The 16,776-nt window shown below is 34.3% G+C and overlaps 1 protein-coding gene across 2 annotated transcripts; it reads left to right on the forward strand.

The window, feature by feature from the left end:
• Nucleotides 1–2,767: 2,767 nt before the first annotated feature.
• Nucleotides 2,768–14,918, forward strand: LOC105326900 (uncharacterized). Of its 2 annotated transcripts, none has more exons than XM_011427131.4 (14): nucleotides 2,768–2,991; nucleotides 5,026–5,060; nucleotides 5,238–5,332; nucleotides 6,168–6,299; nucleotides 6,601–6,936; nucleotides 7,513–7,597; nucleotides 8,123–8,206; nucleotides 8,621–8,678; nucleotides 9,496–9,604; nucleotides 9,756–10,569; nucleotides 10,885–10,947; nucleotides 11,789–12,148; nucleotides 13,530–13,628; nucleotides 14,167–14,918. In XM_011427131.4, exons 1-14 carry the CDS (start codon nucleotides 2,840–2,842, stop codon nucleotides 14,343–14,345), a joined length of 2,601 nt encoding a protein of 866 aa, XP_011425433.3. In that variant the 5' UTR covers nucleotides 2,768–2,839; the 3' UTR covers nucleotides 14,346–14,918. The 2 variants fall into 2 exon arrangements, with proteins under 2 accessions (XP_011425433.3, XP_011425434.3); XM_011427132.4 differs by having other exon boundaries at nucleotides 5,241–5,332.
• The last annotated feature ends 1,858 nt before the right edge of the window (nucleotides 14,919–16,776 follow it).

Below are 16,776 nucleotides of genomic sequence, written 5' to 3' on the forward strand. Positions count from 1 at the left end.
CATCCTATGAAAATACAAAAAAAAATGTTTCAAAGAATATGAGCCATTATTTATGGAGACAATGATATATTTGTTATTCAAAGTCTAATTACATTTCTTCATAGAATTAGATTGATCATACAAAATGGTTGTTATGAGTACATGTAATTTTACGCTTCTAGAAAAGTTAGGGAGAAATATTTCAAAATCAATTCAGCAATAACCATGTAACTAGATGACATATGAATTAATAAATGTAGTCTACAGAAATGTATTTAACCAAAAATTAGAAAAATATCTAGTTTGTATGGAATGTTTTGAATAAATCTTTCAAGCAGTGATGTACACGATTCATAAACGGCATTGTCTGCCATTGTCAAAGATGTGTTTTAAATGCATGTGTGTCCCCATACAATTTCTTTTAAACTTCAACTGTGCCTGTAATAGAACTTAAAAGGTTTAGGGATAGTTAAAAGATAGTTAATGTATTGTAGGATAGTGACCTGCTATACTCTCAGCAACTAACTTTCTTATCAACAATTGCAGTGTCATTCCAATGGCATTTAAATGAATAAACAAATTGGATTTTAAGTAATAAATTTGTCTCTAACACATACGATGCATGCAGCCACGTAGCATCGTTTTTAAAAAGGGGGGGGGGGGGCAGACTCATCCAAAAAATCTTGACAAGCGAAAACAAAAGGCGACTTTCAAAATCTCCAAAATCCTAATCAATAATGGGGGAGGGGGATAGTGTAGTATATCTTTAACTTCAATTTCACTCTTAATTTCCTTATTTTCATTCCAACTTTTAAAAGTGTGTGTGTGTGTGTGGGGGGGGGGGGGGGGCACAACTCCATAATAATTCAATTTTTTATATACATATTTATGAAATTTAGTTCCTGTGAGAAAAAGGAGGGGAATGTCAATTTTTACTTCACATTTGTTGTCAATATTCACTTCCTTGTTGCGCTTTTTTTTTAATATTATTTGTTGTGCGTGTGTTAACTAATAACTCAAAAAGACATACAAAAGACCAAAAATACTGAATGAACTGAATTGTTATTTATAAATGGCATTATATATGTAGTAATTGTTGCATATCGCATGTTATTTGACCGTTTGTTAATTTCATTTGTTCATTATAAAACAGGGGCAAAGCCCGTTTTAACATTTATTTCAATGTAACCATAATTAAAGCAAGGGGCCGAACTGTGACCCAGAAAAAATCTATATGCTCGCTTGAAAAGCCTAATAAATCAATTAATTTTTAAAACATTCGCAATATGCATGTAGTTTTTTAAAAAGTGATGTCTGAGATACACTCAAGCCGAATTTCAAGTTGATGCATGGGTCTTAAAATAGCGGAGATATATATATACGTCATTAATAATTATTCTCTCGAAGTCGCCAGTTTTTTTTTACTCGGACATTTACCGGTCAAGGGCTCCCGGTGGGTTTTTGCCTATGACAACAACAGCATCTCGACAAATCAGGCACGTACATCGTTTTTGAAAGTGGGGGGGGGGGGGGGGGGGGGGCGATGCTTCGTGCCTGCAAATGGAGAAACATTCGCACCAATCTTTTAAAATCCAATATCAAACGAACGCTAGTTAAAAAGGGCTTGGCCCCTGTGCATTATAATAGGATTCCCATACACATATGTACAATCATGTATGTGATGGTGAGGACCGAATGACAGGTCAGGGTCAAATTTATCACACAGGAAGGCTGTGCAGTCAACAATGGTAAATTAACCATTAGATCTGATTTAAACTTTGACATATGATATGTCGGGTCATAAACTAACATTTAATTAGTTTAAGTAAACAAACACCCCCCCCCCCCAAAAAAAAAAAGCTAGGAGGCATAATTAATAGCCTTAAAAATTAAAAGGATGCTCCCGATATAGCTCGGACAAAATTGAAGTTCAGAATGTGAAATGATTTATTGTCCAATTCGTGAATTGTGCGGCGCCACAGCATGAAAAAAAAAAGCATTATCCTACAAATTTTGCACACAGTTCTTCTACATTAAAGCAATTTTCTATACTGTTTCGCCATTTTTCACGTATTACGCACAGCGGTAACAGGCAAATTCAAAAGAATTGTGTGTGTTATGGGGGATGCTCATCCAAAATCTTAACACCCCCCCCCCCAAAAAAAAATCAAAAAAAAAAAAAAAAAAAAAAAAAAAAAAACAAACAACCCCCCCCCCCTAAAAAAAAAAACGCGGGGAGGGGGTTCGCAAATTATCAAAATCCTCAATGATTTTAAGATTTAAAATTTGTATTAACATTTTGTTCATGCACTCTAATGCTCAGGTTAATTCGTTCGCATTTTAACAAATTGTGTGTGGGTTTTGTTTTCTTTTTTTTTAAATGATTGATTTCTTTATTATATATGATTCTGTCTATCTTTGTATAACAACCCCCCCCCCCCCCCCTCAAAAATTAAAAACCAATAAAATCAAAAAAAAAAAAAAAAATAAATCTGATATTCTCAGGTCATTCATTTAATTGAGGTCTTTAGAGCAACCCTAGCATACAACGTATATGGTTTTACTAATGACCGTCATCAGAGGAAAGAGATAATATGATTCATTTATGATTCATTTTTTAAATGTCCGTATTTGTGATCATAGAAACTTTGTAATATAAATACATATATTAAAATAAGTTTTAATATTTTAATTAAAATTTAAGTTTGCTTTATTTTATCTTTTTTGTCATTAAGTAGTTATATTGCTCCTTCCAGTGCTAAGCCACTCTTTCAGGTATTTACAGTTTCACTTATTTGCCGCGCTTTCGTTTTCGGTTTGGAGTAAAAACAACAATAACAACGTGGTAACGTTAGCTGCGATGAACGAGTACCGGATTTTCCTGACGGGGGACGAGGCCAGCACGTGGCGGCGGCTGGTGGGCCGTTACTACTGGTTACCGGACAGTCAGATCATCTCACACCTGGTGCAGGTACACGGGCTGTCGTGTAAAGATTACTGCTCACTGGACAGGTACGCCGTTCAGTGTTTGTTCTTGTTGTTGCCGTTAGTTGTTATTGCCGTGTTGGTGTTGTGTCTGTTTACTGTTTTACGTCATTACGATCACAGGCCTCTGAACAGAGACATAAGTTATTTATGTCTCTGCTCTGAATAACTACATGTATCAATAAGATAGATATGGTACACATACATGTATCCCTCTGTAGTCCTATTCATTTACCGGCTTATTAATAGATATTCAGAGGCTTGTGTGAGACTCTGGCCTATCAGTGTTGGCAGATTGGCACCGTAAAGGCACCCCATTTGTGGTATTTTTGGATAGCCCCCCCCCCCCTCCTCCCCTCTCCTTTCGAATTAACATCCTCCACAAAAACAAATTTAGGAAGACTTATCTTCCTTACTGAAACTGATAATACAAAATTACATCCCCACAAATAAGCTCAAAATCTACAATCCATTAAAACTGGCCCACACGAACATGAATATTTCTACAGTACGTTGTCCAAGCATTTTATTGATAATCATGATAGACATGTCTGTTTGTTAGACTTGACCCTGTGTTCATTTCTAGGTTCTGCTTCTTAAATCTGTGTCTGCTCTGGGTCAGCCTGGTCAGCTCTGGGTCTGCTAAAGCAGACTCTTAGCAGACACAGAAAGACGACCAAAGTTTTTGTTGGGTCTGGTCCGCTGACAGGTCAGACTGTACATTACTGAATTGATATAAAACCCAGTTCCTTGAAAGTACCATTTCATGTGTGCTTTGTTAACGACATTACATCAATACATACAAATATGATATTATATTTACATTCTACTGTGTTTTTCCATTAAATTCCGTGATTTAATGCCCCTAAATGCAACAAGTAGTCAAAGGTCAAATTGACGAGTTTTATTATGACGTCACAAACGTTGAACACTGTAAACTGCAACGTCACAAGCGAAAATCAAAGTTCACGCTTGTGGCTGTTACTGTGGCTCTTCCATTAATATTAACTTACCATTAGGATAAGATAGGAATTTTAAGGTATGAATCACATTTGCAGACAAGGCAAGAAGTTAAAAAAAATGTAAATATAAGCATTAAATCATGATTTTCTGAAGTATACACTCTCGTAACTGCAGCAGTGTGTGCATACAAATTTTCATAACGCGCTAACGCGCGTTACTCAATTTGTATGCACACACCACTGCAGTTATGAGAGTGTATACTTCAAAAAATCATGATTCAATGCTATAATATATGACAATATTATAATTTTCAAAATTTCATTTGCTGAAACTACATCATGTTTTATTTCTGATATCGATGCAAAAGTGCGTCAGCAGAATAAAATATCACACAGCTCAGCACTTGAGTAAGAATGATGAGTTATTGTATTATAAACGCATCACTACCTATTTAATAACGAAATATACTGATTATTGTTTTTGAAACAGCACATAACGTAATTCATTTCCTTTTTTATTCTATTATTATTTGATATACGACTATTAGTACAGTACAGAAATTCAAATTATTGATATCATTCTATATAAAGGAAAATGTCGACTCGACGCCTTTGTGGCCGTTCTGGCCTTTGATATTCTTTATTAACCATATTCCGTAAACTAGATCGTCTACTATTTGTTATGTTAGTGCGTCACGAAGAGATAGATGATGTCATTGTAAGATGTACAGATAGATCGGCCTCTCGCTTTTATTCAGAGTGCAGCAATTTAGAATAGCTGACATTAAACGTTGGAAATGATTATTAAACATGTAAATGAATGCATCACTCAGTGAGGAAAAAAAGGAATAAATTTAAAAATTCTATATTTTTTGTCCATGTCTTTTAGATATGAATATTTTTTATTCTCAGAAATGTAAGCATTACCACACTATATTCATTTGATTGATTAAAGAGAAGGACTTGGTTATTGTTAGTTGCATTTTGTGTACAATCAATTTCGATTTTGTTTATTTCAGTAGACAAAATTTGACATGCTTTCAGGTTGTAGAGTGATAACACAAACTCATTTATGGTTTTAATTTTTTTTTTTTTGTAGAAAACTTGAAACTGAAGAAAAAAATTTAGAACAAGGTAATACATGTAGATGAAAATATTTTCAATTTTTTTTTTCTAAAGTAAAACCGTATTGTACTTCCTATTTGCTGAAAAGAATATTTATGTATGGGTTTTTTCTTCTATTTAATGAAGATTCATTAAAAAGAATCATTTTGATTTATGATGATATTTATTGGGTTTTTTTTCTTCAAGAAGCAGCCGATCCATTGGACAGTGAAGCTGTAGGTCAATACAGAAATGGTGGATCACCAAGCAACTGGACTGCAGACAGTGAGAGAATGCTGGAGGTGGGTTATTTGCAGTAATTAGTCATTTATGTTTTTAACTGAGACAGATTTGCTTTTTTTAAACATAAACGTGATAAATACATGTGGTTAACAGCAAATCACCAGGCTATCAACTTGGCTTCTGTATGATCAAATTTTCTATTTCGGCAAGTTGAAAAGTAGAAAAAATGCTTTTAGTTTTAATGCATGGAAAATTCTATAACAGAGTTAAGAAATAATTTCATGATCATGATATAATTATAAATCATAATTCAATTTGATCAAATTGCATCACATTTTCTTAAAAGTATACAGTGAAAACATTAACAGGGACCAAATTCTTACAGTTAAGTTTGTTTCATTTTTTAAACTATGATTATAAACTACTGTAAACCAATTTCTATTCGCAGCGACTTTATTTAGCGATTAACTGCCGATAAACTTGTTCACGACGACTAATGTTAGCGACCAAGTCTTATCCAGACCTGTATTGTTATAAACTCTATAGACAAAGGATTGTTCGCGGCAGGAAATATTCGCGACGACAAGGCTCTCGCTAACCTCGCAAAAATTTCCCGCACACGAATAAAAGCTGGTTTACAGTAATATAAGGAACCCAAATTGATGGTATCTGACTGTATACTCTATATTTCTGAATTTGTTTAACTTAGCTGAGATTCAGTAGTTCATGTAAACAGTTGGGTTGATGCGCAACAGTGACAAACCAGTATAAGTAAATTGCATGATTTTTGCAAGTAACAAATTTTAACCTTGCAGTTCTGTCGATCCATTTTTTATTTTTTGCTGATAACTGTATTTGTAACTTAAAGTTCATCCTTGTTTTTATTTTCAATAGGGCAGCACTGCTATTCAGACGCCAAAGGTCATGGAGGTCATAGAGTCCTGCTGTCCGAGATTCAGCCAATCAGATCCTACGACAGCCAGTGTCAGTGACCAACAGATGCATACTCCTACTGTAGAAGACATGGTTTGTACATTGGAAGTTAGTGGACTCTACAACTCGCACTGACCCCCAGGGGTTGTGTGAAGGGGCCACCAATGAAATTGTGCATGCTGCTTTGACATCTGTTGAATCTGAACTCCCGCAAATAAAATAGTGCGATTCTGCAATGATCAGACCCCAGAAAGCTAATCATAGAAATTTGCCAAATTTTTCAAAAACTTCTACGTGTCAAGATATTAAAGGTAAAAAGATGGTGCCCTCAAGTGTTGGTGAAATAGATTTACATCAAAGTTCTAATTTGAATGTATCAAATTTAAATCTGCAGTCTACAGTCAGCAAGGAGGATCATCAGTCTACACCCACCACTCAGCCTTTTTCCCCAGTGATAATCAGTGTAGAATCACTAGCTAATGCCAGTAACGAGGATAGTTCACCATTTCATCAGTCAGCAGCTAATGCCAGTTATGAGAATTACAGTTCTTTGCTTCGTCAGTCAGCAGCTAATGCCATTAACGAGGACAATTCATTGCTTTGTCGGTCAGTGGCTCTGCCTGCCTCTAGCATGGAGGTGTTGACCAACAGTAAACCAATCATGTTCTTGGTTAAAAACAGGCACAACTGTAGTCAGATGGGGACACAGTCTGCTGGGATCAAAGACAAGGTAACAAGGTTTATAGCTCTAACCTCACCTTAATACATGTAATGACATGTAATGGGTAAAACCTAGTTCTACTCTATCTGTGGGAATGACTTGTAATGAATGTAACAGCTAATTCCAATTATGCATCGATGGTTTCTCATGTTAACATTATGAATCACAGTGTGTTTATTGTGTCACTGCTCACAATCATTTGACCACCAAATTCTTACCAATTTTTGTGTGTGTAAAGAGTGCATGTCTGATTGGCAAGTTTTTAATAATATACAGTTCCCATGGTGATGTTGGTCCAGTCATTCTTTGTTGTATTTTTTATCTGACCAGTTTTGTTAAAGCGCACAAACAATGAGCATAAAAAACATAAGTAAATCCCTAAAATACATCCAAAGCACTCATTGTTAAATGCTAAGGAAAACGCAGTGTCTTCATCATGTTATGGTAACTATAAATAAATTAAATATTCGATGTTTTGCACTTTTAACAAGCTAGTAAAATGCAAAATTCTATATGAAAAGTTATTTCCCTTTGTGCAAGATTGAAAGAAATGCATATAGCATTATATTTCATCATATTTTTTAGGAGCCAGAAAATTCAGAACCAGGAACACAGGGAAGTGAACGGGGGCCCAACACTAAATTGTCTTCAACAGTCAACAACATTCAAGGTGAGATTCAGTCAAATAAAGATCTAAGGTCAGAAAAGCAGGGATAAGAGAGTGCTTATTTACATGTACGTTGTAGAAAAAGGGAATTGTCTGTACTGACCAGAATCTCTCTGAACAAAAGATTTGAAATGCAATCCAAAATAAGATAGGAAAGCTGGGGAGTACCCCCTGGTATGTTTTCTTGTCTATGAGTTCACAGGAATCAGATATTTGCATGTATTTAAGGAAAGATATAAATATTAGTCTGGCACAGGATGTTAGTTCTATCTCATTGGACTTGACAGTGTTGGTTTAAGGTTAGAAAGATATGTTGTAAACTGATATCTCTCTTTCCCTCTCACCCTCTCTCTCTTTCTCTCCACCCTCCCCCCCCCCCCCCAACAATGCACTTTGATACAAATCATGCTGTTGAGTGTGTTTATGAGATATGTGTCTCTGTCATTGTTGGCTTAATTTTTTTGTACTTACAATAAGTCACTCTATGTATTTTAAGCCTTCAAACTGATTATGGCTTATATTTGACAGGATCTGAAGAGGTACCCTGCCCTCCCCCAACGGTGGACCAGTCTGATTCATCAGAGTCTGACCCTGGCTACAAGTCTGCTGAAGGTACATGTAAAGCACTGGGTGATAAGTAGTTTATGTTTTGGACAATGTTCTTACATACAATTTTTCAAACCCCATTAACAGGATGTTCATTTGAGGAACAAAACTTATTTTGTTAAGAGTATTTGATATTTTTTTTCTCTTTGTTCCGTCTTGGTTTCTTGCTATTTATCTCTCTATCAACCCCTCTGTTTCTAATTTTGTTATCTTTCTTTCCTTTAGTATCTTTCTTTTGATGTTTATAAAATGCACCTTTCTATTTTATTCTGTTATCTATTCTTTTCCTTTCTGAAATGAACAGCAGTTTGATCTTTGAGAACATAGATTCACTAACAAGTGATTGAGACCTCTATCTGATTTCATTTCTGCCTCTTACATTTAAATGATGTAAAAACAGTTATTTTTTTTTTATTTCAGCACCACACCAACATTGCCCACCAGTAAACAAACCACTGAGATGTAAAACAACAGTCCGGTAAGTCAACATGCATCATTTGGATTTTATGCATCATTGTTTTGTAGCTATCCAGGTCCAATCAAGGATGTACAGGGATATTACCCGGGGCTGAATTCCATACACCCTGTAGCCTCAGCGTGTATAGATAAAAACCTGTACACCCTTTATATTTGGACCTGGATATCAATTTTTTTTTCTATGTAAACCAAATAAATCTGCTTCCCATAATCCAGTCAAGGGTGTATTACGTCTCTTTCAAGATATCCCATTTATGCATTGAATGCATTGTGATGTCACATTTAATCTTTGCGACGTCAGATTTAATGCATAGGGACATCACATTATTTACCTCCAGGTCAAGTTGAGTGTACAAAAATGTACACTCAGCTTATTAACCAATCAAATCTTGTGTTACTAGCTTCATTGGAAACAACGTCTAATGTTTCTGTGCACTTTATCTCTTGTATACAGTGTAACAAGATTCAAAATGACATCATCAATGATGCCTGGTTATTATTAAACTATCATGGTAGTTCCTGTATACCTTTGATGTTTTCTAGATAACTATAATTATATTGTATATCAGCTTTAATTTGCAACATCTTTATTTCGTGAGATAAGGTTTGGTTGCTGCAACTAAGTTTTGCTATCACCGTGTTGTTATTACAGCCTCAGGGCAAGGGTAAGTTCACAGTGAGAAAAATCTGTGACAATGAGGCGCTCGCTAATCTCACGAAAATTTCTCGTTCAGGAGTAAAAGTTGGTTGACTGTAATTGTAAAAAAGTTTTTAACTGCTTTACAGAAGCACTGATTGGTTTATATTTGCTTGGATAGGTTGGAATATGGTACTAAAAATCCTTCAAAATGTACAGTCACTAAATCCAAAGAAATTAAGGAAAAAGAATCAGAAGAAACCTTTGGAAAAAAGAAGGACAGTAGAAAGGTAGAAGAGCTTAAGTATTATTATGTATTTACCATTGGGCTGATCTATTATTTAGTATTGAAAAGTTTTTTTGAAGTATTAGAAAAGAGAAAACATATATTTAACGTCCATATTTTTGTAAATATGTTAATCAACATGGGCTTTTTTTCAGAGACCAGATAGATTTTGTGTTTATTGTCAAAAGATTGTCAAATGTGGAAAGCTGAGCCGCCATATATCTCTTTCACACAAATTGGAGCCAGAGGTGCAGGCCATACTAAAGAAGCCATTAAACACACGGATAAAATTCTTCATTGCCAAACGACGTGAAGGGATTTACCAATACAATCTCCTGTCTATCAATGGTAATAAAAAAAAGCCATTGATGAGAGAAAGAAATACCTTGCGTAGAGACAACCCAATTAAAGTGTGCACGGACTGTAAAGGCTTCTTCTCCAAATCCTGCTTCTTCAGGCATAAATGTGTTGGGGATGACATTTCCCCCGAGTCGAGGAGACTCATGGAAATTTTCACAGAAAACTTGGAGGAAGATTCAGATTTCCAAGACATCCTCACTGTGTTTGTTCAAGGGGAGATTGATGAGTTCTGTAGAAGCAACAACCTGATGAAAACCATTGCATATCAGTATTATAACACTCACCACAGGAAAAGGGGAAAAGAAGAGGAAGTGAGACGGACTACAATCAGAGATGTGAGGGAATTAAGTCGGCTGTTTTTCCAGTTTCGTGTCATGTGTGCTACAGGAAAGGCAGTAGAAGACATGTTTGACACAGACAATATGAAGGACTTGATGGAGGCCATGAAACTGTTGGAGGCCCTTAATGGATCTAGTCAAGCTCTGGAAGCTGAGTCCTCTCTACATTATGTAGTTTTACGATGTGTGAAAAGCCTTGAGGATTTCTATACACACACCATGCAGTTTAAAATGAAGAAAGAACTGAGGAAATTCAAGCTAGCCTACGCAAGTAAACGCATATATTCATTTATTGTAGGAACATGATCCATGTAAGCATTGTGTGATTTATTTATATGACTAATTGATTGATGCATTTGGATTTTTTTGGGGGGGGGGGGGGTGTCTATAATGAAATTACAGCAGCCTGTATTAGGGTTAAAGTTTATATGTTAAACATCAAACTGAAGAACTGTTGAATTTTTTTTTTGTTCAGTGATCAGAAAAGAACAAATATAGAACTGTATATTGTAACTACATATTAACTGTTTTATAAATACAATTGAACCATCTAGTTCAGTGTATAATTATTTGGTTTAAATTCCAGAGATAAATCCAAAGGCAATCACAAAGAAATGTAATAGGAGGAAGGAGCTGTCTGTTTGTCCAGGTACAGTGTCGCTCCAGTATAACTGGCAGATTTTCTTGTAAAGATGTTCTTTCTTTTAGAACAGAGTCAGAGATACATGTATTTACACAACTCGAAAAGAGGGTTAGAAAAATATGTCACTGGACACACACATACAAAACTTTATCAAAATGTTGATGATAAAGTGTTAGTAATGAAAATTTTTTATAAAAATTGATAAATTGATATCTGCAGAATTAATACTCCTGTCAAAAATGCAGTTTTTCTCTCCTAAACATTAAACATTAACTAGTATACTAAGAAAATCAGGAAAAAAACAAATCCTGTTAATGTAATTTAAAGTAAACACAAGTTATCGTGATTACAAGAAGGAAATGTAATCGTAATCTGATGTAATCAATTACCTCTTATATTGAATGTTATCAGCTTATAGTCAATTACTTTAAGTATCCAAAATAACTAAATTAATTGATTACTTTTAAAAGAACTCGACATCATTTTCGTTCTTTCAGAGGTGAAGGGGGGGGGGGGGGTCAATGTATGATAAAATGAGAAAGTGTATCAGTATATCACATCCTAAGTAATTCACCAGGGGTTTCGACCTATGAGGATTCAATATTTTGCAGCATTTTTTCCGTCTTATTTTATTGTTTTATGAAAATAAATATGTTATATAATCTATTTTCCCTACATTGCAGCAGAATAGGGTAATTTTGACATCTTAGGTTAAGGTTTGATCGGTAATCATAAATGGTAACCCATAAAATTATGAATAATCCAATCTTATGAAAACATACAATTGTTTTTATGTTATCAGGAGGTAGACATGACGAACATTATGATATGTTTTTTTTTGTTACAGAGACTACAGTCGAGACAGAGGTAGGAGAAGGCAATAGCTTGCCTGATCTAGTCACCGAGGAAACAAGAACTGAACAGGGTCCATGCAGTGATATATCAATGAAGAAATCCGGAAATGAGGAAGAGGCCATCAATGAGGGTGAATCTATCAATACATCACGCAGAGGATCAGCAAATGTACGGGACTCTGAGGAAGCTAGCTCTGATTGTCCATCTGATAAGACATCGAGGAGGAAGTCAGGAAGGAAACCAGTCTCTAAAACCTTTCCTGATGAACTGAATGGTTCGGCCAAGAAAATCCGACTGGATAATGTCAATAGTGAGGCTAAGGCACTGACAATGAAAACCAGGGGTTGTTCAGGTGAGAGAGATAAGGGCAATGGAGTCGGCACTATGAGGGTTCTTGGGCCGCAGAAGGGGTCAGAGTTTGATAATTTAAAAGGTTTATATTCCATATGAAAACAATTCTCTAGGATCTTGTTGAGAACTGCAATGCTCCAAATGTGATATGGCTATAAACTAATTCTGTTAGAGAATTGATTATAAACATGAAAATATCTAGCGGGAGAAAATGGATATTTATTTATACTGAATCTACATTTATTATGCAACATTGTCCAGATATTGTGTAATATAACTCCATTAAGCTGATTTTATCATGCCTATTGTTGCTCAGGTGAACGATGTGGCCCATGGGCCTCTTGTATAAACTGTGGCCCTAGACCAATACTGGGACCCCAACAGAGGTTCAATTTTTAACTTTGAAATAAATTTAGAAAATATTTAAAAACTAAAACAAAATGATACAATGATCTGTTATCACTAGGGATAACACACACTTTATTTTAATTGTTTTCACAAGAACCACTGTACTTCTCAATAACTACAATGCTTCATTTTATGAGCATCCTTAGATAGTGTTGATTCTGAATTGTTAAAATAATGATTTCCAGGCCATTACTGGGGCCCCGGGAGGGATCCAAAGTTTAAAATTGAATTATATAGTGAACATTTTAAAAACAATATGTCCTCAAATGGTGTATATTGTAAATGGTTAAAACCTTAAACCTCCAAATGTCTAACAAGGGATCTACAGTTCAGAACTCAAATAAATAGGGAAAATTTTTAACATGTTTACATAAAATTTGTGAGCATCTAAAGATGTGAAATGATAGATTCTTAATTTTCAAAACCGGGACCGTAGACCTATACTGGATATCCAAGATGGGTTCAAAGTTCAACATAGATGTATATAGGAAATGTTTACAAATATTCTTCTCAAAATTTTTTACTTATTTTACAACATATTAACATCCTCATATTTTCATATTGTCATTTAAAGGTCATAGTGACCTTCTCTTAATTCTTATGATTATTTATATTTCATTGAATAATTTTTTTTTATATTTAACATGTTGAGGCCTAGAGCAATAACACTGATCAATTAATGTATTTTAGCTCTTTGACTCTAATGTTCAAAATATAGGCTTCTTTAAATGCATTGTTTAAATAGATGCATTGTCGAATTTTTAGATATATGAGAGTTTTATACTTTCTTTATATAGTTTCATGTTTTAAAATTTTGAAATAAAATGATGCAATTGAAAAAAAAAATATAGTTTAGGTGAATGATGTGGTCTATTGCCCTCTTGTTTTTCTTCTGTTGCCATTTGTAAACTTGGGATCCGTGACATTTGCTACCATATCAATGATGTCTAGTTAAGATGTTTTTTATCTTGTAGTAAAATGGTCCAGTGAAGAAACCCACCTGTTGAGGCGTCATTTTCATAGCTACATATACACACAGAATGATAAAGATGACAACACTGGAAATTTACCAGGTAAGTATTTATAGGCTTCCTGTATAGAAGACATATTTCCAAAGATTGTATCACATCACATTTCATTTGTTACAACTTGTACATATAGAAGTGTAATGGTTTGACTTTCCATCATTTTTTTATTTAATAAGATCATATGCATCATATATGACTAAAGAAACAAGCATATTGAATGAAAATTTATAACAGGTTGTAAATCATCATGCATAAAATTGTTCAGTGTAGTCTTTGTGTATAAAGGTTAATATATGGATGATTGATGTAAATATATTTACTTTGGCCTTGTTGTCGGATGGTGAATATAAGACTGGGCAAATTCATTAAAAGTTTTTAAATAGCTACATTGATTAGGACGAGTTGCTATTTCTAGCTGTGTGATGGGCTGAACCAATTTGCAACTGTTGAAGGGCAAAATAGCACGAGGCGAAAATACTCTTTGTTTACACAATAACAAAAACAACAAATAGGTCATAGAAAACATTGCATGTATATATGGAAAAGGAATTCAACCTTTACAAGAGATTTGAAATTTTTTTAGGTAAGAAAGAAGTCCTGGCGTTTGTGAAGGCCCACACTATCGGCTGTATTAACGAGCTGAATGAGAAAACACAAGTTCAGAAAATCAGGACCAAAATTTTCAATGAACGAAAAACATCGCGGGAAAAAGGACGAAAGAAACTACGTGAAATGGAGGCTTTAAAGCTGACTGTTACCTGAGTAAACACAAATTATAGACTCAGGGACGTTAATTGATTCAAGGAAAAAATCACATTCTGAACTCAAAAGAAAAAGAAGATATGAAAGGGAAAGGACCTTTAAAAAGTTAAAAACAGAGAAAGATACATGTAGAGAAAGAGAGTTAACCACCTTGTGAAGAAGAGAATAACTCCCCAAACTTGAACTTATGAATCATTTTATATATACTGAAATGAAGTCTGGTATACAGATTTATCCTATTAATATCTAGGTCAAGTACCCTTTAGGGTAAGATCGAGCAATTTTTGACAGAATTATGCTTCTTGGACTTAGAAAAATTCCAATTACTTGCAATTTCTGTTCATGTTCTTCGCAAAATGTTTCAAAAACATGCCTTGTTTAGGAATATATTCTGTAAGTTTTGTCATATCAAAAAAATCTTAACTACTAATTCACTTTTGATTAGTAAAAATGTGCATTATTTTGATGATTTTGTGGAATGTTTCAACAATATCTTCTATAAACGATATATATTTCTTTCCCAAGCAAGAACTTCAAAGTTTATGACTTAATAAAGGTTTTTTCTTAAAAATATGTATGATTTAATGTCATTAACCATTTATGTGCCACAGGGCCGATTTGGGCCGATTGTTAGAAAACAAGTGTCTAAATTGAATAAACATTTGATTTTATTCTTTATTGTAAAGCTTACAGATGCATATATTTACTTTTTCTTTCTAGTTATAATGATGAAGAATTTTACTAAAAAACCAAAACGTCAAAACATTGGTAAAATGACATCATAATTCACGCTATTACGTCACAAAGCTATATCATTAAAGCCGGGTTAAATGATGCAGAAATAGTATGTAAGTCACAATCGTAGCTGTATCTATAAAGAAGATATGAGAACATCAACAAAAATATGGATGTAGATTCCTAATCAAACTCGAGGAATCAATATCCGCGTAAAACAACAAGAGACATGCACATCACGAATTTAAAAATCTCGTTTTCATTTTTTTGACAATTACATTAAGCCACGATAAAAATTTGGCTTTCGCGATTTTTTATTATCGCAATTTGGTGAAAAACGACTGAATCGCGGAATTAAGTACTCGTAAAATAAAGATTCTACAGTATGCATCATTCTCTGGAGTAAGAATAGTTCAAATGTTAACAACGGACGATCGTAATGGTCAATAGTCCACGTATTGAATAAAGTGTAAAAAGAAAAAAAGAAAAAAAAGGAAGTTATTTTTGGTTACCTATTCAAATAAAGAAAAATTCAAAAGAATACCAATAAATGCGTAAATATTTAAAGCTGCGTGGTCCGATTATTTTGGCTATTTATGGGGTATCAAAAACTTTCCATAACAATCACCTGTATATTAGAAAGTTATGGACTATCGCCTATTTAAACCAACAGAATATGTCTCCTTTCAAAGTTATAAATATCCAAAGTAAATTAAAAAAAATTCTTTATGGGAAAGTAAACCCCAAATTCATCATAAGAATGTTTAGAAAACCGTTTGGTTTCGTCCCCGAATGATTGTGTTTATTTAACCCACATGGTTATGCATCGATTGCATACACAATTTTGCAGAAATATTAGTGAACGAAATGTTCATGCACAAGTTTATATTTTTGATTTGCCAAAACATTTTGACCTTACGATGACAAAGTCGTAATACAGTCGTACCCGCTTCGAGCTCGACGTCTGCAGCGAGCAAATAATGTGATACTTTTTATGTGGTTTGTTTTGTAAACAAATTTGTACAACATTTTGACCGGGAAAACTACTGCAATGTCTATAATTATACACATACTTAGCATGACCATCGTTTAAAAGCGAACTCACAACCTATTATGAAATCGGACCAAGCAGCTTTAAAATATTTCATGATAAGCTTATCATTTTATTTAAGAAATCATTTATAAAGTCATTTAAGGGTATTCTGAAACCCCCCTTTCAACCGGACACCATGCAGCTCTCGCCCCCCCCCCCCCCAGAAAATTCAACTTATTAAATTAGATAGTAAAATCTCGGAACCCAACCCCCCATCCGATACTGCACCCACCATGGAAAACAAAATTATCCCTCGGACACCCTCTGAAATTTTTTTTTGATCCGCGCATGTATGCGGTTACCAAACATACACTCTTTCAATTTTCTTCGCGTAATAAAACAAAACATAATTACATATAATGAGAAATGAACATTTAACAGCGTTTGCATCACACAAGTTCCCTTCATCGAGGATAGCAAATACACCCCTGCGAATGTTATTGTCATTTAAATTTTAGATCACGTGGTTTTATTTGAGCCTTTCAGTTTCGCAGTAAAAATCGTGCATTGTGTGTAAAGTCTATTTTAGAAAATCTAGGTACTTGTAGTCAAATATCAATTCTAGAGGTTTATTGATTTTAAACTTTATCTTCATTAATTGGT

Source organism: Magallana gigas, chromosome 1, assembly GCF_963853765.1.
Source record: "Magallana gigas chromosome 1, xbMagGiga1.1, whole genome shotgun sequence".
NCBI classification, from domain to species: Eukaryota; Metazoa; Mollusca; class Bivalvia; order Ostreida; family Ostreidae; genus Magallana; species Magallana gigas.

Bases quoted from the DNA above. Each gene is read 5' to 3' on its own strand.
- LOC105326900 (XM_011427131.4), top strand. From the start codon at position 2,840: ATGAACGAGTACCGGATTTTCCTGACGGGGGACGAGGCCAGCACGTGG. The intron at 7,598-8,122 runs GTGAGATTCAGT...TATATTTGACAG, and splicing joins AACAGTCAACAACATTCAAG to GATCTGAAGAGGTACCCTGC. The intron at 8,207-8,620 runs GTACATGTAAAG...TTTTTATTTCAG, and splicing joins TGGCTACAAGTCTGCTGAAG to CACCACACCAACATTGCCCA.